This window comes from Ranitomeya variabilis, chromosome 2 (genome assembly GCF_051348905.1).
Source record: "Ranitomeya variabilis isolate aRanVar5 chromosome 2, aRanVar5.hap1, whole genome shotgun sequence".
In the NCBI taxonomy this organism is placed as follows: Eukaryota; Metazoa; Chordata; class Amphibia; order Anura; family Dendrobatidae; genus Ranitomeya; species Ranitomeya variabilis.
Genome location: NC_135233.1, coordinates 906,632,221 through 906,655,346, shown reverse-complemented (window position 1 = coordinate 906,655,346; position 23,126 = coordinate 906,632,221). Strand labels below are relative to the sequence as shown.

Below are 23,126 nucleotides of genomic sequence, written 5' to 3'. Positions count from 1 at the left end.
AGAATAAAATAAATTAGTGAGAAAACCCACAAATATAATCAGCATTTCAGAATTTGCTGACTTGCTGCTTTCAGTAGGTGATATTATGCCAGGTGCCAAAAACATTTGTATTTAACCAAAAAGGAGTTATTATTGATAATATGTTTACAATGGTGTTTATAACTCTATATCACTATATATTATCACGGTTTTAGCAGACATCTAGGTATTTGCTTGTATACAAGTTAGAAAAGAAGCTTTTTTTCTACTAATACGCAGAGCTCTAAAAATGACTATCTTTCAGCTACCCACATTAATGAATAAAATATTAAGATCCTCGTTCCTTATACTGGCATTGAAATTTCTTTTTACTTGACTCAGTCACAGATAACCTCTTTAATGATGATTATTATTTTTGCGTACGGGGCTAAGGCCTTAAAGGCAAGTAGTTGCTAGCTTCCTGCCTGTTTTGCCCGTTAATGATCTCTGCCGGATAAGAGCGGTCACAAACATCTCCTGCCGGCAATTCTGTGGCTTCTGCTTACGTCATGTTGACAAAGCAGCGTCTTTGATGGGGCGTCTCTGCCGATGTCATGTTGATTAACAGCCAGATCCCGATGCCTAATTGTGGAGAGCTGGCTTTCAATCAGCATGACGTTTTCCGTGACGCTCCATCGACAGATCAGAGTGGAAGAGAGGGTGTTGTGTTGTGAATTCTGCTTTTGGGCTCCCTCCGGTGGTTGTAGGTGGTAATGCAGTTGCCCCTGAGTTGCAGTCCTGGTCAGGTGTATCTGCTGATTGCAGTTCTGACTGGGGTATTTAGGCGTGCAGGATTCATTAGTCCTTGCCAGTTGTCAATTGTTGTTGGGAGGTGTAGGACCTCTGCCTGGTTCCTCCTGCCTTTCTGCCAAATCAGCAAAGATAAGTGTCTGGTTCTTTTTCCCTGTGGCACACATGTTGTGTGCTTCACAATTCAGTGCTATTCTTTGTGTTTTCTTGTCCAGCTTAGATTGTGTCAGTATTTTCTCAGTCTTGTTGGATTCTCTGGAGTGGCAGATATACATTCCATGTCTTTAGTTAGATTGTGGAACTTTTTGTATTATCTGCTGTGGATATTTTTGGAAGGGTTTTAATACTGACCGCCTAGTAATCTGTCCTATCCTTTCTTATTTAGCTAGAGTGGCCTCTTTTGCTAAATCCTGTTTTCTACCTGTGTGTGTCTATTCTTCTCCTACTCACAGTCATTATTCGTGGGGGGCTGCCTATCCTTTGGGGGTCTGCTCTGAGGCAAGGTAGCATTCCTATTTCCATCTATAGGGGTATTTAGTCCTCCGGCTGTGTCGAGGTGTCTAGGGTATGTTAGGCACACCCCACAGCTACTTCTAGTTGCGGTGTTAGTTCAGGATTGCGGTCAGTACAGGTTCCACCGACTCCAGAGAAAGTTTCATGCGGCTCCAAGGTTACCAGATCATAACAGTGTTGCTCTGTTGAGGAGCGGTGAAATGAAGCAGGGGAATCACCGGTTGAGCCAGCAGAGATTGTCCCCATACAGAGAGGTAGGATGTTACCAACGACCTGCCTGCTCATTCTCAGCTGATAAAAAACAATAATAAAATTCATGGATAGCCACTTTAATGATTATTATTTTATGTTGAAGAAGCTTTACGTAGATTTGTCTCTGTTCTGAAGAAATTGACATAGAACTGTAGTTTCCACAAACTTTGCAAAAATCAATAAAACAAGCGAATATAAGAAATATTTTAATATATATTATCAGAGAATCTGCCTTCTTTCTCCACATATGAACTGGTTCTTCCCCTATCCCTGCCTCCTGAATTTCACTGAAAAACACATCCCAAATCCATCTTGCTTTAAGGAAACCTGACACGCGCTTCATGCTGCCCAAACCATGGAAAACATGAATTGGAGCCTGGCTGCTCGATTGCACCAGGTATATTCTTCTCTGAAATGCTGTGGCTTTTCCCAGGGCCCCTTTCGGTGATTGACAGGTCTCTCCCATAAGAGATCTTCCAACTACAGTTTCTCTGAAATTCTGTATACCTTGCTTCCATCATGCCGCCAGGCTCTGTCTCATGCTACTTGCGGTTTGGGCAGCATGCTTTGCTGACAGGTTCCTTTTAAGACTATACAGACTGGTAGCTTAGTGATGTGCCAGGTTACATAGTATATGGGAGACCGTGGGGAAGGGTGGATGAGAGAAGCAGAGTGAAAGGCAGTGGAACTGCCAGTGCAGATTCTAGCTTCTCAGTACTGCATGCACAGCTGCACTTCTCAGTACTGCTGTTTCATTTCCTCCATGCCTCTGCTGCTTCTATCAGGGTGTTACCAAATAGAAAAAGAACAGGATTCCCTCTATGTTTAGTGTATCATTGTCGCTAGCCTCCATCCATTAGCTCATACTCAATTGTAAATTAAAGCCAGCAAAGAGAAAAACTGATGACAAAAGCAGGATATGATACATATAAATGGCCAGAAATAGTATTATTCATTATGTACACACAGACGACAGATTATTCTGAAAAGTCACTTGAAAGCATAGTTCCCCTTTAAGAAACATTTACATATCTCAATATTCCTGGTACTGTCCTAATGATGACTGATATCACTACTGTTATCTTTAATTACATAGCTATAAGGGCATAGATCTTACAAAGTCTGAAAAATTAGTGTAGTCGCACACAACCCTTTTCTCTCCATGCGAGAAAAGTGATCCGATTATGCAACTCAGACTCCGATAGTTTGATCAGAGTAGAATCAGCCTTTAGTCAGTCCATGAAAGTCAGAGTGCACTCAGATGTCAGCCGAGTGTGGTCAAATGGTTTCTATGGACCCATGGACTTGCACGTGGCCCCTGAAGGAAAGTTTTCCAGACAAGATTGGTTGTAGCCCTTAATGTAATGCGTGGGAGAATCTGTCTTTACCTCTTTACCGAGATGGTGCAGGTAATTAATCTAAAGATCATGCAAAGAAATGGGAAGAGAAGTACCAAGTCCTCATGTCCAGGAAAGATTTGGGGTGGAAGAATCAATCAGCAGCAGAAATGTAACCACAATGTGCACTTTGCTATGATCTCCCATCACATCTATATACTTCAAAGGGCTGGAGTTTGTTTTTTTAGAACTGTGACTTTGTGATAATCTACTATATAATTGTCTAAGGGTCACTTCCGTCTTTCTGTCTGTCTGTCATGGAAATCCCAAGTCGCTGATTGGTCGTGGTCAAACGGCCACAACCAATCAGCGACAGGCACAGTGCGGCCGCCAAATGGCCGCTCCCTACTCCGCTGCTGTCAGTGCCCGCCCAATACTCCCCTCCAGTTAGCGCTCACACAGGGTTAATGGCAGCGTTAACGGACCGCGTTATGCTGCTCTGTAGCGCACTCCGTTAACGTTGCTATTAACCTGTGTGACCAACTTTTTACTATTGATGCTAGCTATGCAGCATCAATAGTAAAAAGATCTAATGTTAAAAATAATTAAAAAAATTAAAAAAATCATTATATACTCACCTTTCGGCGCCTTTCCCGCTCCTCGCGATGGTCCGGTCCATGCATTGCGGTCTTGCAAGATGATGACGTAGCAGTCTCGCGAGACCGCTACGTCATCATTTCACGTGACCACAATGCACTCTTGGGACCGGAGCGTCGCGAGGAGCATTGCTAAACGCCTGGGCTGGATCCGGGACCCGACGGAAGGTGAGTATATAACAATTTTTTATTTTAATTCTTTTTTTTAACAGGGATATGGTGCCCACATTGCTATATACTACGTGGGCTGTGTTAGATACTGCGTGGGCTGTGTTATGTACTACATCTCTGTGCTATATACTATGTGGGTTGTGCTATATACCAGGTGGCTGTGGTATATATTGCGTGGCTGGGCAATATACTACATTGCTGTGCTCTATACTACGTGGCCTGGGTTATATACTGCATGGGCAGTGTTATATACTACGTGGCTGTGCTATATACCACATGGCTGTGCAATATATTATGTGGCTGTGCAATATACTATGCGGCTGTGCAATACATTATGTGGCTGGGCAATATACTACATGTCTGTGCTATACACTACATGTCTGTGCTATATACTATGTGGCTGGGCAATATACTACATGGCTGGGCAATATACTACGTGGCTGGGCAATATACTACGTGGCTGTGTTATATACTACGTGGGCTGTGTTATATACTACGTGGGCTGTGTTATATACTACGTGGGCTGTACTATATACTACGTGGCTGGGCAATATACTACGTGGCTGTGCTATAAACTATGTGGCTGTGTTATATACTACGTGGGCTGTATTATATGCTACTTGGCTGTGCTAGATTTCTCTGCTGTATCTGTGCATCATGAATCGTGGTATGTGTTAAAGAGGGGGGCCCACTGAGACTCTTTCGCCCAGGGCCCTCAAAAACCTGGAGCCGGCCCTGGCTTCACTGATTGTTCGCAGCTGGGCGTGACCAATCAGCGACAGTCGCAGTCCGCCCGCGAATTGGTGCGGAATTTGAACCATGCTTCGCTAATTGGTCGCGGCCGGCCGAATCCTGTGATAAATTTCATTATTCTGAAAACTTAATAAATAAACTACATACATATTCTAGAATACCCGATGCATTAGAATCGGGCCAGCATCTAGTCTACTATATAATTGTCTAAGGGTCACTTCCGTCTTTCAGTCTGTCAGTCATGGAAATTCCAAGTCGCTGATTGGATGCAGCAAAACGGCCATGACCAATCAGCGACGGGCACAGTCCAGTGGCAAAATGGCCACTCCTTACTCCCCTGCCATCAGTGCCCGCTCCATACTCCCCTCCAGTCAGCACTCAAACAGGGTTAATGGCAGTGTTAAAGGACCGCGTTATGCCGTGGTGTAACGCACCCTGTTAACGCTGCTATTAACCCTGTGTGACCAACTTTTTACTATTGATGCTGCCTATGCAGCGTCAATAGTAAAAAGATCTAATGTTAAAAATAATAAAAAAAATAAAAAATCATTATATACTCACCCTCCGTCGGCCCCCCCGGATCCAGCCCAGGCCTTTCCCTCTCCTTGCGACGCTCCGGTGACCGGTCCATGCATTGCGGTCTCGCGAGATGATGACGTTGCGGTCTCGCGAGACCGCTATGTCATGATCATACGAGCCCGCAATGCACTCTTGGGACCGGAGCGTTGCGAGGAGCATCGGTAAACGCCTGGGCTGGATCCAGGGGGCCGACGGAGGGTGAGTATATTACTATTTTTTATTTTAATTATTTTTTTAACAGGGATATGGTGCCCACATTGCTATATACTACGTGGGCTGTGTTAGATACTGCGTGGGCTGTGTTATATACTACGTGGGCTGTGTTATATACTACGTGGGCTGTGCTATATACTACGTGGCTGGGCAATATACTACGTGGCTGTGCTATAAACTATGTGGCTGTGTTATATACTACGTGGGCTGTATTATATGCTACTTGGCTGTGCTAGATTTCTCTGCTGTATCTGTGCATCATGAATCGTGGTATGTGTTAAAGAGGAGGGCCCACTGAGACTCTTTCGCCCAGGGCCCTCAAAAACCTGGGCTGTGCTATATACTACGTGGCTGTGTTATATACTACGTGGGCTATGTTATACGCTGCTTGGCTGTGCTATATTTCTCTGCTGTATCTGTGCATCATGAATCATGGTATGTGTTAAAGAGGAAGGCCCACTGAGACTCTTTCACCTGGGGCCCTCAAAAACCTGGAGCCGGCCCTGGCTTCACTGATTGGTCACTCCCGGCCACGAACAATCAGCGACAGGCGCAGTCCACTCACGAATTGGCGCGGAATTTGAACCACGCTTCGCTAATTGGTCGTGGCCGGCTGGCCGAATCCTGTGTATAAATTGCATTATTCTGAAAACTTCATAAATAAACTAAATACATATTCTAGAATACCCGATGCGTTAGAATCGGGCCACCATCTAGTAAGATATAGTTGCCTGTTTAATTACTGAATATATTGGAAACTACTGTAGTAGGGAGCTGCGACTGACTAGGGAAAACAAATCAGTAAAATTCAGTTTCTCGCTTTAATAGATTTAGCTCTGAAGCTTTTGTTTCTTCTGAGAGGTTTGCGGACATTTCCTGGTCTACATTTATAAGGAACCGAAGATGAAAAAAGTTTTTCTTACAGCAAGAGTTCATCTCTTGGAATTTTCCTTTTTCGTTGCTCGAAAGATGAAAATAGCACTTCTCAGTTGAGGCAAGACTTTTTTGTTCTTAGATAGGATTCCTGGACTCTGAAGGTAATTTGAAACAGAAATTTGCATATTGTCTGACCAGTTTCCTTGTACAGTAGATTGGCAGTAATTGATTGTGGCTGTTCTACAACTTTAATACAATGTTTACTTCCTGAAAAAGTTCTGCAGATAAAAAGTTTGCTGCTGAAAGTGAATTTTGCACAAGAAACACCACAAAGAAGTTATTGATTCCGGCTCTGGAGATGTTCCATATTTGTTCTATGTGACCTTTTTATCACAGGTTTTCCACCAGTTTATTTACTAGTATGCTCTGTTTAGGCTTTTGTGACTTTTTCCATCATGGTTTTTCCAGTTTTACCATTGATTAAAGCCGCACTCACCCATTTGTGTGAAATGTCCGAGTACTGTCCGATTTAATTGGACAGCACTTGCACCCATAGAGTAGAATAAATATGTTCACACATCCTTGAAAATCATGGATCTAAAAGTCGGATATGCATAACTCAGAACAAGATTTATTCTAATCCAATTTTACAGATCAGAATCAACCAGTAAAATCCACTGGGATCCATGAGAGACGGATACAAATCAGAAGCCTTGCGGGGGGGAGGGGAGAAAAAAAAATTGAATGGATGTGTGAATGTAGCCTCAGGCGTGAGTGCTATGGCTAGTTTCACACTAGCGTTAACTGCAATACGTCGCAAATGCGTCGTTTTGCCGAAAATACGCATCCAGCAAAAGTTCTTGCTGGATACGTTTTTTCGTCATAGACTAACATTAGCGACGCATTTGCGATGCATTGCAAAACGTCGCGTCCGTTTTGCGACGCTTGGGCGTGTGGTAGCGGACCGTCGGGAGAAAAAAACGTTACATGTAACGTTTTTTGCTCCCGACGGTCCGCTTTTTCCGACCGCGCATGCGCGGCCGGAACTCCGCCCCCACCTCCCTGCACTTCCCCGCACATCACAATGGGGCAGCGGATGCGTGGGAAAAATGCATCCGCTGCCCCCGTTGTGCGGCGGAGACCACGCTAGCGTCGGGAACGGCGGCCCGACGCACAGCGACGGGTTGTTCCCGACGCTAGTGTGAAAGTAGCCTAAGCCACCTTCACACATCAGTGTGTCACAGTCCAAGTATGGACCATGATTGATGGACCAGCTGTGGGTCTCCTGACCTGAACTTGACAGCCCCATATATATCTTTGAAGCTGTTAAATTCGGGTCAGGAGATCTGCGGTCAGTCCATGATTTACAGTCCACGCTCTGATCATGATACAAGGATGTGTGAATATGGTCTTACCATCTGAAAGAAACATTGATTTTTTTCTCAATTGCCAACCTAGTTGCATCATGCTTCATTACACTGCGTCACGTGGACTGTCTGAACATTGCTTTTCCGTTGGCTCTATGCCCAAGATCAGTTAAAAATGGAAAAAATGCTGAAGTACAAAACAGGTTTTCTAATTTATAAAGATCCCCATAGTCTTTAATGGCCATGTCTGATCCACAAAATGAATGAAGAAAGGACATGGGCCGAGTCTCATGGACCAGAGACATGGATCAGTTTTTAAAACTGATGTGTGCCCGAATTAATGACGCATGGGTCTGTGAGTTGCGATACTGTTGTGATACAGTTTACATGCACAAGCTTGGAGTAAAATGTTCCTTGAATTGCTGCCAATCATGTAGAAACATGTGAATTTTGCAACAATTTTAAAGGGTAAGTAACGGTGGCGATATTAACCTTACATGCTTGTTAAAGTATTCTGCTGATCATTAACGATGTGTTTGGTTAGAAAAATTGCAAATATTCTGGTCAAGACAATATCAAGCATTTGTACTGACACAACCTGTCGCAAATGCCTATCGGCACACTGAGAAACAATTATAGAAGCAGTATATCAACCCCTAAAGGGCAGGGAAGAGGAATGGGGGTGTTTTTAACCATTTATGTATTGTTATATTGTAATAAAAAGCTTTGAATGGAGAAAATCGCTTTTACGGTAAATTCAGATAGGATGGATGTGTTCTGCTGCACATTTGGCTGCTGATTCACTGCAAAATCTTGGCTTACAAATACTGATGTAAAAAACTCACCAAATACTCAATGTGTGAAAGTGGCCTTAGGTTATGTTCCCAGGATGAGTTTTTGGTAAGTTTTTGACACTGCAGAATTTCTGTGCCACTTCTGCACCTATTGTTTAAATTAAGTTACTTACCTTTTTTCCATTGTATTTGTGTGCTTTTTTTAACATACATTTTAATTGAATTTTTGACTCTGCATTTTTAGTCTCTTGTTGGCTATTGTTTTAAATAAAACTGCTTTGTTTTTTTATACATCCTAGTTTTTGACTGCCCAAATTTTATTGCTATACTTAGGTGTGGATTGTTTGCGTTTTGGATGCTTTTCTGCCTCTGGAAAGCACTAAAAATGGATGTATGCTTTGTACCTGCAGGTTTTGCACATCAAATGCAATTCTATGGGGAAAATCTGCACAAAACAGTCAGCGTACCCGCTAGAGAATTTGACATGTTGCGGATTTGACGTGCACAGTAGGTGAATTTAACATCAAGTAAAAAAAATAAAATAAAAAAAATAATGGGCTTGAGATTTCTATAAATGTTCCCACGTTGTGTTTTGATGCCAAGCTTAAGCTGCTTACAAAAATCAGGTTTTTCTTAGTTTTTTTAGCTTTATTTTTTACTCCGTTGTTGTCTCTTGTGCATTCTCATAAAGTTTAGTGCATTAAAAAAAACCTCATTCAACTTCATTAGGTTTTTGCACCCAAAACGCAGCAAAACCTGATACCTACATTTTTTGCTGCATTTTTACACTACCCATTGCTTCAAATGGGTGAAAAACACTGCAAAAACGCTGAAAGAAGTGACAATATATTTTGCAAAAACCAGGCTCTTCTGACAAATCAGTCAGGTAAAAAAAAAAAACAATATGTGCATGAGATTTCTGAATTTCCTACACTTTGCTGGTACTGTGAAACGCAGCTGAATATTTGCTTTAAAAAAACAGCTAAAAAACGTGTGAGACATTGCGCTTCTGATCCGTCAAAAACCCACCAAAAGCTCATCGTCGGAACGTAGTCTAAAGAGCCTATATCCCCTTCAAGATTACATGCTTAGCTTATACTATAGGTACCGTCACACTCAACGAGAACGACAACGATCCGTGACGTTGCAGTGACGTTGCAGTGTCCTGGATAGCGATCTCGTTGTGTTTGACACGCAGCAGCGATCTGGATCCTGCTGTGATATCGCTGGTCGGAGCTAGGAGGCCAGCACCTTATTTCGTCGCTGATCACCCGCTGTCATCGCTGGATCGGTGTGTGTGACACCGATCCAGCAATGTGTTCACTTGTATCCAGGGTAAACATCGGGTTACTAAGCGCAGGGCCGCGCTTAGTAACCCGATATTTACCCTGGTTACCATAGTAAAAGTTAAAAAAAAATACTACATACTCACCTTCTGATGTCTGTCACGTCCCCCGGCGTCCACGCGCTGCTGCAGGGAGCTTTCCCTGCACTGACTGTGTGAGCGCCGGCCGGCTGTAAAGCAGAGCACAGCGGTGACATCACCGCTGTTACTGCCGGCGCCGCTGATACCTTCAGTGCAGGGAAAGCTCTCTGCAGCAGCGCGTGGACGCTGGGGGACGTGACAGACAATCAGAAGGTGAGTATGTAGTGTTTTTTTTTTAATTTTACTATGGTAACCACGGTAAATATCGGGTTACTAAGCGCGGCCCTGCGCTTAGTAACTCGATGTTTACCCTGGTTACCCGGGTGCTGCAGGGGGACTTCGGCATCGTTGAAGACAGTTTCAACGATGCCGAAGTCCTTCCCCTGATCGTTGGTCGCTGGAGAGAGCTGTCTGTGTGACAGCTCCCCAGCGACCAAACAACGACTTACCAACGATCACGATCGCTGGTCGTGATCGTTGGTAAGTCGCTTAGTGTAACGGTACCTTATCAGCCTAGGCCAACAGACTTCATTTGCACCCCATGAGGGGAAATTGCTTGCAACCTGGATATGCAAATTACCTCTTCAGAGAAAAAGAGGACTTGAACTCAGAGGAGCATTGCACGGCGAATAAGCCTCCTTACCTTGTCAAGCCAGAGCTGGTATGTCACTCTTCACAAGGAGAAACCTTACCCCTAAGGGTATGTGTCCACGGTCAGTAAACGCTGCTTGTTTGACGCTGCGCAGAGCTGCAGCGTCAAACACACAGCGTCCAGATGTTCCAGCATAGTGGAGGGGATTTTTTGAAATCGTCGGCCCTGCGACTCCGGACATGCTGCGCGTCTTTTCAGATCGCAGCATGTCAGTGTTACCTGCGGCGACGCTGCGTCGCCGCAAGTAATATCACAGGGCCCTATGCGAGGGTGCAATGATCCCGGTTGTGTACAGTTAACACATCCGGCATCATCGCGTCCCAGAAAGGGGGCGGGGCTTAGCGCCAAGCGGCTTCGCCGCTCCGGCGATACCGCCGGCCATCCTGAACGTGGACACGCACCCACTCCTGGTTTTGGCTTTCAAATACTGATGAAAAATCCTGACCAAATCCTGATGCAATCCTGAACGTGGACACATACCCTTAGGGTATGTGTCCACGTTCAGGATTGCATCAGGATTTGGTCAGGATTTTACATCAGTATATGTAAGCCAAAACCAGGAGTGGAACAAGTAGAGGAAAAGTATAATAGAAACATATGCACCACTTCTGCATTTATCACCCACTCCTGGTTTTGGCTTACAAATACTGACGGAAAATCCTGACCAAATCCTGATGCAATCCTGAACGTGGACACATACCCTTAGGGTGAGTGTCCACGGTCAGTAAACGCTGCGTGTTTGATGCTGCGCAGAGCTGCAGCGTCAAACACGCAGCGTCCAGATGTTCCAGCATAGTGGAGGGGATTTTATGAAATCCTGTGTCCACTATGCGTGGAAACCCGCATCCGTCTTCCCTGCGACTCCGGACATGCTGCGCGTCTTTTCAGATCGCAGCATGTCCGTACACCTTGCGGGGACGCAGCGTCCCCGCAAGGCATATCACAGGGCGCTATGGGAGAGAGCGATGATCCCGGATGTGTACAGTTAACACATCCGGCATCATCGCGTCCCAGAAAGGGGGCGGGGCTTAGCGCCTAGCGGCTTCGCCGCTCCGGCGATACCGCCGGCCATCCTGATCATGGACACGCACCCTTAGGCCATATGCACGCGATCAGTATTTGGTCAGTATTTTACATCAGTATTTGGAAGCCAAAATCAGGAGTGGGTGATGAATACAGAAGTGGTGACGTGTTTCTATTATACTTTTCCTCTGACTGTTCCACTCCTGGTTTTGGTTTACAGATACGGATGTATAATACTGACCAAATACTGACTGTGTGAATGTGGCCTTAGACGCCAGTCCAGAGCCTCTCACCTAGCCAAATTAGTTCTCATGCTTCGTACTGACGAGGGCCAACAGCCCAAAACACCATGTCTGTGAATTGAGATACTGATCTGTCTTTTATCCTAAGCCATATTGCAAGGTTCTTTAAAGGGTTGATTTTGACTTGTAGGATCGCTACTTCCAACAAGTGGCACTATATAGAGTTCAAGTCGTCTTTTTCTCTGAAGAGGCAATTTGCATATTATATTTCCCAGAGGAGCATTGCACGGCGAATAAGCCTCCTTACCTTGACAAGCCAGTGCTGGTTAGTCACTCACCACAAGGAGAAACCTTACCCCTTGCAACCTGGAGACATTTTTTTGCCCTAAAAATGCTTACAGTAATGGTATACACATGTGCAGCGCTCACATTATAAACTCCATAGGGGATTCCACTTGTATATCCCACCTCAGTGGATGCCTGCAAGCAATCAGTCATATCTTATCTTTCATTGCTGGACTGGGCTCAACTTCCTTGTTTGTGAAAAGAAACAGGATGAAATCCAGACCCTCCCTAGGTTAACACAGAGCTCGGATAAAAACAAAACACTTTGGTTTCATTTTCAGGTACGTAGGATTGCTTGCATTCAGTGTTAAGAAATTAATAATTAGAATCAAAAGTGTGAAGAACTTCACCACTGCCACAGCACAGAGGATGAGGCCTTATTAAATCATACAAACCCCTGCATTCTCCCCATACTGTATTTCCTTTCCTAAACAAAAAGCCTGATGCAATTTACATCTGGAACAGATTACTAGGGGAGAGTTCATACAGGGCAGTTCCCTTGAGTTTTTTTTTTTTTTTTAGCCAGATGTGAAGTTATATTACAATATTCCCATTCATCCATGTTTTTTTTTTTATATTCAAACAAACGAAATGATCCAGCTGACCCTTTCCAAAATTGATCCAGTCAGTGGGGAAGCCCAGAAACCGCCCCACTGCATGGAGTTTTAGGGAGATATGTCCAAGACAGGTAAAGGATCCAGCTTCCAGTATATATAAAAGCATCAAGTTGTATTTAAATACGATGCATTTTTTTTTTTACACAGCAAACATATAGTGGAAAAATGCACGAAAGCCTTCATCGTTAGGACTTAGCCTTATTATACTAATGTGCACCACAAATATCAGAAATACGGTGACTGGAAAATACAGGGGCATTCATAATTCTGCCCACTTGAGTTCTATTTTGAAGTTCAGATTGCCTCCAACCACCAGGCAGTGTCCAGTACTGCATACTGTGTTATTGGGTATAATGTATAGGTTGCATGTATGCAGCACATCTCATAGCGCCCTCTATTGGTCATTGTACATAGCAGAAATATGACTAAGGGCTCATACTCACATGCGAGAAACTCAGATGAGGCTCACACATCAATACCCGGCACAAAGGAGCGGCGCGTTCAGCGCATGTATTGTTATGCGGCCGCACGCTCCAATCTGAGTGCCGGGTATTGACGTGTGAGACTCATCCGAGTTTCTCGCATGTGAGTATGAGCCCTAAAGCTGCCTCTAACAAACAGTTCCACCTACTATAAAAATACATGAAAAATAAAGGCGGGCACAATTCCTAAGTTATTTAGATGAAAAAGATCATTCTTTATTGGTGGATATTCAACTTTTTCCAGTTGCCTTTTTACATCAGTTAAAGTAAAAAATGTAATTTAAGTATGAAGCTGTCAATTACTTCACATCTATTTTTTTACTGTAAGACTTAGCTGCACTTTTTGAATTTCCCTTTGGATCGTGCAGTTTTCTACAGCATTTTAAAGTGGTGTTTAATGGTTTTTCCATGGCACAAAAATACCACAAAAGAAAGATTTTTCTGAAAACATGCATGTTATCCTCCTATTTTGTTATAATCTGCTAATGATAGTGTGAACTATGGTCTAAACAATTTGAAATACAGATAGAATTTAGTATGTGCATGTGCACCTTATGTATTGTGTCCTGACTCCTGACCTTAAGCAGTGCTGGTTTCTCCCTTTTTTATGGTCTAAACAATATCCTGTCTGCTGAGAATGTAACATTATTATCAGTGCCCAAGAACATTGCCTTCCTTTTTATCACTTTACAATCGGTTAATAGCCTTGTACCTTATAACCTTCATAAGCAATAACATTTGCAGGGATTTATGAGTGAAAAAAGAAAGTTAAATTACAATGTATCAGGGATTTTTTTAATCTATTAATGGGTAAAATTAAAGTTCAGCTAAAACAATTGGGCCAATTCAAGGTCCCTTGGGAAGAGAAACAAACTAGACATTATGGTATGTGCACACGTAGATGGAACCTCTGCGGATTTTTCCGCACCTGTTTTGAGAATTCTGCAGGTAAAAAGCACTGTGTTTTACCTGCGGATTTACCGCGGATTTTGTGCGGATTCCACCTGAGGTTTTACACCTGCGGATTCCTATTGAGGAGCAGGTGTAAATCACTGCGGAATCCACACAAAGAATTGACTCCGCAGCATGCGCACTGCGGATTTTGTTTTCCATAGGGTTACTTGGTACTGTACAACACATGGAAAACTGCTGGGAATCTGCAGTGTCAAAACGGCTGCTGATCCGCAGCAAAATCCGCAACATGTGCGCATATCCTTAAACTTAGAAACACAAATAGAGTAACTTAATACCTCCAGACCTTGCCTAAGTAATAGTGCTATACAGTGGCCAGAGAACATGGATCCCAATTGGGTGAGAACGTGTTTCTATTATACTTTTCCTCTCATTGTTCCTCACCTGGGTTTCGATTACTGTCCAAATACTGAACGTGTGAACATGGCTGAAAAGACTCAATGTGAACATAGCTCTAGTCTGCAGTGAATCATTATAAGGAGTATGATGAAGGCCCCAGTTATTTTGTCCCTATTACCACCCTATAATCCAACCATACATATAGTATATAGAACATTACATATGGCCTATACATTAAACCACTGTCCTTGGGCATTTTATAACACATGCATGTACATTTGCATTTCTTTTCTTGCTAGTTTGGAATGTAGATGGGATATCTACCTTTACTTCGCAGTGCTCATATAGCCAAGCACTGTTTGTGTTTTATGGTTACAGGGTTGAGCTTGTTTACAGGCTCACACACCTACGTCTCTATTGTAGCCTACAACAACCAGCTGTGTATATTGGCTACATGGACGCGCATGTAAACACCAGGGCAGCCATAATCCCAGAGTTTCCAGTGGAGGAACTTCATCAGAATTGCAAACTGATCACAAGATTACTACTGCTCAACTGTATGGTCAAAACATCCTAAAACTTCTCAATGGATGTGGTTGCACACTAAGCTTTGATGCAAAGACCACAACACCCACAACTGAGAGACACTGAAACATCACACACTAACGTCACAAAATAACAATACTGTACCGTCACACAACACCTACAACTGTGCAATGTTGTAACGTCACCCAGGTACGGACTGGGGATGAAATTCAGTCCTGGCATTTGAAATCACACAGGCCCATGGTGTCCCCGTCCCCAATAACCAGATGGGATATATTACTAATATTACCCTGGATGGAGGAAAGGAAGATTTTCTACAAGACCAATATTTCTAATTATACCCACGGCATGCTGAGGTAAGTGACGGAGTGACCGGATTTGTGCTCCGTCACAACTGTTAACAGTATGGGGGTCTTGAGAACATTGATTCTGTTAACAATGTATCACACAAGGCAGCCCACAACCAGACCGGCCCCTCTGGCATTTGCCAGAATTGCCAAATGGCCAGTCCGGCCCTGACGTCACCCCATTGCCCCCCTGCATGAGATTGGAACAGATGGTGAGCTGTAGATTCTGTTGACCCAAGTATGTCAGAAGCAGAAGTGTTGGGTTTGTTAGGCGATGTTCCCACAATGAGCTTCTAATGTTGCAGATTTTATGTACCATTTCTTCACCCATTAAATAAAATAGGTTACTTGCATTTTTCCCCCCGAAAATACGCAAAAAACTTGCCAAAAACTCATCATGGAAACGTAGCCTTTAATGTCTTATTTGTCACTTTATATAGGACTGAAGATCCACCCAAGCAGTAACTTCCATTCTAGAATTATTGCTCTGCAGACAGTACCGTCCCAAATAGTTAAATAGCAAATTCAGCAGATTTCATGCACACAATAATAAAAAGATAATAAGCTTCATATCTGACTTAGAGAAAAACAGCACTAATGTGCCCCGGGAACATTTCCAGACACAAACACTGGACAACCTTGTGATTTCTGGAAACTAGCCAGAGATATTAACCAGGGTATTCTGCAGCTGCAGAGCAATAATGGTGCAGCATATACCCTGCAAACAGCAGAGAAAAATATCACAAAGGCTCTAAACTCTAAAAAGTCAGAAATCGGCAGTGCATGAAGGAATCAACAGGATTTATTCCCTTCTCCCACAGAAAGCTGAGAAAAGACAGAAAAACATATACAGTATGTACGATATATAGACTATGGGAAGTATAATATATGTATATATGCATGAAGTATATGTGTAAATATAATATATACACACACATGAAGTATAATCTATGTGTATGTATACACACGAGTGTGCTACTGTGAAAAGGCTGTCGCCCCCAGCTGTCAGGAAAGCTTCAGTCTGAAAAGCTTCAAAAGGTGAAGAAGACGCAGCATACCTGTTTCATTTCATTTCTGAAGTAAATAAATGTGACTGCAAAAAATAGAGACTGAAGCAAGAGTATGAAAATGACAATTCCAGCCAGAGGGAGATAGGGGGATCCTGGAGCAGCCTTCATGTTCATGGTAGGAGGATTGCACTCTGAGTGGTGAGGTGCACTCTCCTCTACGCCCTCTTATAGGGAGGGAGGAACATTCTTAAACTCTGGCTTTCGTTTTTCCTTACTGACTGCTTGAACCATGGCTCTTATACAACCTGCTTTTATTTGGTTTCAAGTTTACAAGAGTTTCTATTGGCCCCTGTAAGATACAGTTGTGGCCAAAAGTATTGACACCCCTGCAATTCTGTCAGATAATATTCAGTTTCTTCCTGAAAATGATTGCAAACACAAATTCTTTCGTATTATTATCTTCATTTAATTTGTCTTAAATGAAAAAACACAAAATAGAATGAAGCAAAAAGCAAAACATTGATCATTTCACAGAAAACTCCAAAAATCAGCCAGACAAAAGTATTGGCACTCTCAGCCTAAGGCCGGCGTCACACTGGCGAGTTTTACGGACGTAAGAGCGCAGAAACTACGTCCGTAAAACTCGCATAACATACGGCACAATTATTCTCAATGGGGCTGCTCCTATTAGCCGTATATTACGGTTCAGTATTATACGGCTTTCTACGGCCGTACAAAATCGCAGCATGCTGCGTTTGTCAGCGTACTGCGCAAAAAAATCGCCAATGAAAGTCTATGGGGGCGAGAAAAATACGGATTCCACACGGACCAGCAGTGTGACTTGCGAGAAATACGCAGCGCTGTTAGTGCAAAGTCGGTAATTCAATTGCCGGCTTTTCATTTCTCCTGCACAAACCCGACAGGATATGAGACATGGTTTACATACAGTAAACCATCTCATATCCCCCTTTTTTTTGCATATTCCACACTACTAATGTTAGTAGTGTGTATGTGCAAAAATTCAGCGCTGTAGCTGCTAAACTAAAGGGTTAAATGGCGGAAAAAATTGGCGTGGGCTCCCGCGCAATTTTCTCCGCCAGAGCGGTAAAGCCAGTGACTGAGGGCAGATATTAATAGCCAGGAGAGGGTCCATGGTTATTGGCCCCCCCGTGGCTAAAAACATCTGCCCCCAGCCACCCCAGAAAAGGCACATCTGGAAGATGTGCCTATTCTGGCACTTGGCCACTCTCTTCCCACTCCCTGTAGCGGTGGGATATGGGGTAATGAAGGGTTAATGCCACCTTGCTATTGTAAGGTGACATTAAGCCAGATTAATAATGGAGAGGCGTCAATTATGACACCTATCCATTATTAATCCAATTGTTGGAAAGGGTTAAAAAACACACACACACATGATTAAAAAGGATTTTAATGAAATAAACACAGCGGTTGTTGTAATAATTTATTGTTCTCTCAAATCCATTTGCAGTCCCTCGCTTGGCAACATAATAAACGCACAAGATACATACCTTCTGATGTACTGTCAGGTCCAACGATGTAATCCATCTGAAGGGGTTAACTAATATTACAAGCAGGAGCCCTGCTATAATGCAGCTGTGCTCCGTGCTTGTAATTCCCCTGCGAATGAATGAAATGTAGGTCATTGACCTACATTTCATTCATTCGCGGTGAGGCGCCCTCTGGTGGATGTTCTCATGAACTGCAGCCTGGGAACTTTTTCCCACGCTCCAGGTCATATGAGGACATCCACCAGGGGGCGCATCACCGCGAATGAATGAAATGTAGGTCAATGACCTACATTTCATTCATTCGCAGGGGAATTACAAGCACGGAGCACAGCTGCATTATAGCAGGGCTCCTGCTTGTAATATTAGTTAACCCCTTCAGATGGATTACATCGTTGGACCTGACAGTACATCAGAAGGTATGTATCTTGTGCGTTTATTATGTTGCCAAGCGAGGGACTGCAAATGGATTTGAGAGAACAATAAATTATTACAACAACCGCTGTGTTTATTTCATTAAAATCCTTTTTAATCATGTGTGTGTGTGTTTTTTAACCCTTTCCAACAATTGGATTAATAATGGATAGGTGTCATAATTGACGCCTCTCCATTATTAATCTGGCTTAATGTCACCTTACAATAGCAAGGTGGCATTAACCCTTCATTACCCCATATCCCACCGCTACAGGGAGTGGGAAGAGAGTGGCCAAGTGCCAGAATAGGCACATCTTCCAGATGTGCCTTTTCTGGGGTGGCTGGGGGCAGATGTTTTTAGCCACGGGGGGGCCAATAACCATGGACCCTCTCCTGGCTATTAATATCTGCCCTCAGTCACTGGCTTTACCGCTCTGGCGGAGAAAATTGCGCGGGAGCCCACGCCATTTTTTTCCGCCATTTAACCCTTTAGTTTAGCAGCTACAGCGCTGAAATTTTGCACATACACACTACTAACATTAGTAGTGTGGAATATGCAAAAAAAAAGGGGATATGAGATGGTTTACTGTATGTAAACCATGTCTCATATCCTGTCGGGTTTGTGCAGGAGAAATGAAAAGCCGGCAATTGAATTACCGGCTGTTCACAGATATCGCGCTGAATGAAATCTAAATACAGAATATATATATATGTGTCTCAATGACATATATATATATATATACTGTATATATGTTTTAATGAACATTTGAGCACATAAATCCATTAGATGTCGGTTTTGCAAGCCTGCGCGAAAATCTCGCAGTACGGATGCCATACGGATTACATACGGAGGATGCCATGCGCAAAATACGCTGACACACCCTACCTACGGATCACTATTTTGGGAACATTTCACCGTATTTCGGCCGTATTACGGCCGTAAAATACGGACCGTATTGTCTTACGCCGAGTGTGACGCCGGCCTAAGGGCTCATTTCCACATGCGAGTCACACGTCCGTATCTCGCATGTGGAAACCAAGCTGTGGAGCCGGCACTCAGGAGCGGAGCTGTGCAGCTCCATGTGTTCCTATGCGGCCGCACGCTCCGCTCCTGAGTGCCGGCTCCACAGCTTGGTTTCCACATGCGAGATACGGACGTGTGCCTCGCATGTGGAAATGAGCCCTTAGGGCTCATTTCCACTGGCGAGAGACAAATCGGTCCGTAATCTGGACCGAAAAAACGGATGTAACGTATGCGATTGTCATGCGAGTGCAATGCGATTTTTAATCGCATCATCCGTATGACATCAGTATTACTGTCCGATTTGTACGCACCGGTGTCCTTTGAAAAGCCGGCAATTCAGCGCCGTGTACAGTAAAATCACACTGACAGGTTAGAATAGAGTAGATATATGCACATAGAATGTGTATATATACATATATACATGTCAGTGAGACACCTATATATGTATATTTATATTTAATGCAGCGCTAGATAGCTTAAAAGCCTCTAATTCAATTGCCGGCTTTTTCCTTCTCCTTCACAAACCCGACAGGATATGAGACATGGTTACATACACTAAACCATCTCATATCCCCATTTTTTTGCATATTCCACACTACTAATGTTAGTAGTGTGTATGTGCAAAATTTCGGCGCTGTAGCTGCTAAAATAAAGGGTTAAATGGCGGAAAAAATTGGCGTGGGCTCCCGCGCAATTTTCTCCGCCAGAGTGGTAAAGCCAGTGACTGAGGGCAGATATTAATAGCCAGGAGAGGGTCCATGGTTATTGGCCCCCCCGTGGCTAAAAACATCTGCCCCCAGCCACCTCAGAAAAGGCACATCTGGAAGATGCGCCTATTCTGGCACTTGGCCACTCTCTTCCCACTCCCTGTAGCGGTGGGATATGGGGTAATGAAGGGTTAATGCCACCTTGCTATTGTAAGGTGACATTAAGCCAGATTAATAATGGAGAGGCGTCAATTATGACACCTATCCATTATTAATCCAATTGTATGAAAGGGTTAAAACACACACACACACATGATTTAAAAGTATTTTAATGAAATAAACACAGCGGTTGTTTTAATAATTTATTGCTCTCTCAATCCATTTGAAGACCCTCGCTTGGCAAAATAATAAACACACAATATACATACCTTCTGATGTCTGATCACGTCCCACGCGGTAATCCATCTGAAGGGGTTAACTAATATTACAGGCACGAGCTGCGATAAACCACTCGCTCGTGTCTGTAATCCCCGGGTGCTGAAAGGAAAGCAGTGATCTGTACTTACATTGAGTCGCGGTGATGCGCCCCTGCTGGATGTTCTCATGAACTGCAGCCTGGGAACTTTTTCCCACGCTCCAGGTCATATGAGGACATCCACCAGGGGGCGCATCACCGCGACTGAAGGAAATGTAGGTCAATGACCTACATTTCCTTCATTCTCCGGGGAATTACAAGCACGAGCACAGCTGCCTTTGCAGGGCTCCTGCTTGTAAATTATTTTAACCCCTTCAGATGGATTACTTCGTGGGACGTGATGGTTCAACAGAGGGTATGTATTTTGTGCGTTTATTGTTTTGCCAAGCGAGGGTCAGCAAATGGATTGAGAGAGCAATAAATTATTAAAACAACCGCTGTGTTTATTTCATTAAAATACTTTTAAATCATGTGTGTGTGTGTTTTTTAACCCTTTCAAACAATTGGATTAATAATGGATAGGTGTCATCATTGACGCCTCTCCATTATTAATCTGGCTTAATGTCACCTTACAATAGCAAGGTGGCATTAACCCTTCATTACCCCATATCCCACCGCTACAGGGAGTGGGAAGAGAGTGGCCAAGTGCCAGAATAGGCGCATCTTCCAGATGTGCCTTTTCTGGGGTGGCTGGGGGCAGATGTTTTTAGCCACGGGGGGGGGGGGCAATAACCATGGACCCTCTCCTGGCTATTAATATCTGCCCTCAGTCACTGGCTTTACCATTCTGGCGGAGAAAATTGCGCGGGAGCCCACGCCAATTTTTTCCGCCATTTAACCCTTTATTTGAGCAGCTACAGCGGCCAAATTTTGCACATACACACTACTAACATTAGTAGTGTGGAATATGCAAAAAAAAGGGGATATGAGATGGTTTACTGTATGTAAACCATGTCTCATATCCTGTCGGGTTTGTGAAGGAGAGAGCAAAAGCCGGCAATTGAATTAGCGGCTTTAATGCTATCTAGCGCTGCATTAAATATAAATATACATATATAGGTGTCTCACTGACATATATATATATGTATATATACACATTCTATGTGTATATATCTAGTCTATTCTAACCTGTCAGTGTGATTTAACTGTACACCGCGCTGAATTGCCGGCTTTTCAAAGGACACCGGTGCGTAAAAATCGGACAGAACTCGCATGGTGCGAGTGCTGTGCGATTTTTTTCTCGCACCCATTGACTTGCATTGGCGAGTCTCGTCCAAGACTCGCAGCAAATCGCAGCAGGCTGCGATTTTTTTCTCAGTCCGATTTCGGCTGAGAAAAAAAGCGCAAATGAAAAGACACCTATTGAATAACATTGGTCCGAGTGCAATCCGATTTTTTATCGGATTGCACTCGTCCGTTTTCCTCGCCAGTGGAAATGTACCCTAAGGGCTCATTTCCACTGGCGAGAGACAAATCGGTCCGTAATCTGGACCGAAAAAAGGGATGTAGCGTATGCGATTGTCATGCGAGTGTCATGCGAGTGCAATGCGATTTTTAATCGCATCATCCGTATGACATCCGTATTACTATCCGATTTGTACGCACCGGTGTCCTTTGAAAAGCTGGCAAATCAGTGCTGCGTACAGTAAAATCACACTGACAGGTTAGAATAGAGTAGATATATACACATAGAATAGGTATATATACATATATATATGTCAGTGAGACACCTATATATGTATATTTATATTTAACCCCTTCACCCCCAAGGGTGGTTTGCACGTTAATGACCGGGCCAATTTTTACAATTCTGACCACTGTCTCTTTATGAGGTTATAACTCCGAAACGCTTCAACGGATCTTAGCGATTCTGACATTCTTTTCTCGTGACATATTGTACTTCATGATAGTGGTAAAATTTCTTTGATATCACTTGCGTTTATTTGTGAAAAAAAAGGAAAATTGGCGAAAATTTTGAAAATTTCGCAATTTTCCAACTTTGAATTTTTATTCTGTTAAACCAGAGAGTTATGTGACACAAAATAGTTAATAAATAACATTTCCCACATATCTACTTTACATCAGCGCAATTTTGGAAACAAAATTTTTTTTTTTTTAGGAAGTTATAAGGGTTAAAATTTGAACAGCAATTTCTCATTATTACAACAAAATTTACAAAACCATTTTTTTAGGGACCACCTCACATTTGAAGTCATTTTGAGGGGTCTATATGGCAGAAAATACCAAAAAGTGACACCATTCTGAAAATTGCACCCCTCAAGGTGCTCAAAACCACATTCAATAAGTTTATTAACCCTTCAGATGTTTCACAGCAGCAGAAGCAACATGGAAGGAAAAAATTAACATTTTACTTTTTAGTCACAAAAATGATCTTTCAGCAATAATTTTCTTAATTTCCCAAGGGTAAAAAGAGAAAATGGACCTTAAAAGTTGTTGCCCAATTTGTCCTGAGTACGCTGATACCCCACATGTGAGGGAGAACCACTTTTTGGGCGCACGGCAGAGCTCAGAAGGAAAGGAGCGTCGTTTGACATTTTCAAGCTAAAATTGGCTGCAATTGAAATCGGACGCCATGTCGTGTTTGGCCAGCCCCTGATGTGCCTAAACAGTGGAAACCCCCCATAAGTGACCCCATTTTGGAAACTAGACCCCCTAAGGAACTTATCTAGATGTGTCGTG

General features: G+C 43.2%; 1 protein-coding gene across 1 annotated transcript in view; it reads right to left on the bottom strand.

The window, feature by feature from the left end:
• TNFSF10 (TNF superfamily member 10) overlaps positions 1–16,565 on the bottom strand; it is a 31,466-nt gene extending 14,901 nt beyond the window's left edge. Inside the window, exon 1 of the mRNA XM_077290525.1 lies at positions 16,329–16,565. Within this exon, the coding sequence (XP_077146640.1) occupies positions 16,329–16,454 (126 nt within the window). The 5' untranslated portion in view covers positions 16,455–16,565. The remainder of the gene's footprint in view (positions 1–16,328) is intronic.
• Positions 16,566–23,126: the final 6,561 nt, after the last annotated feature.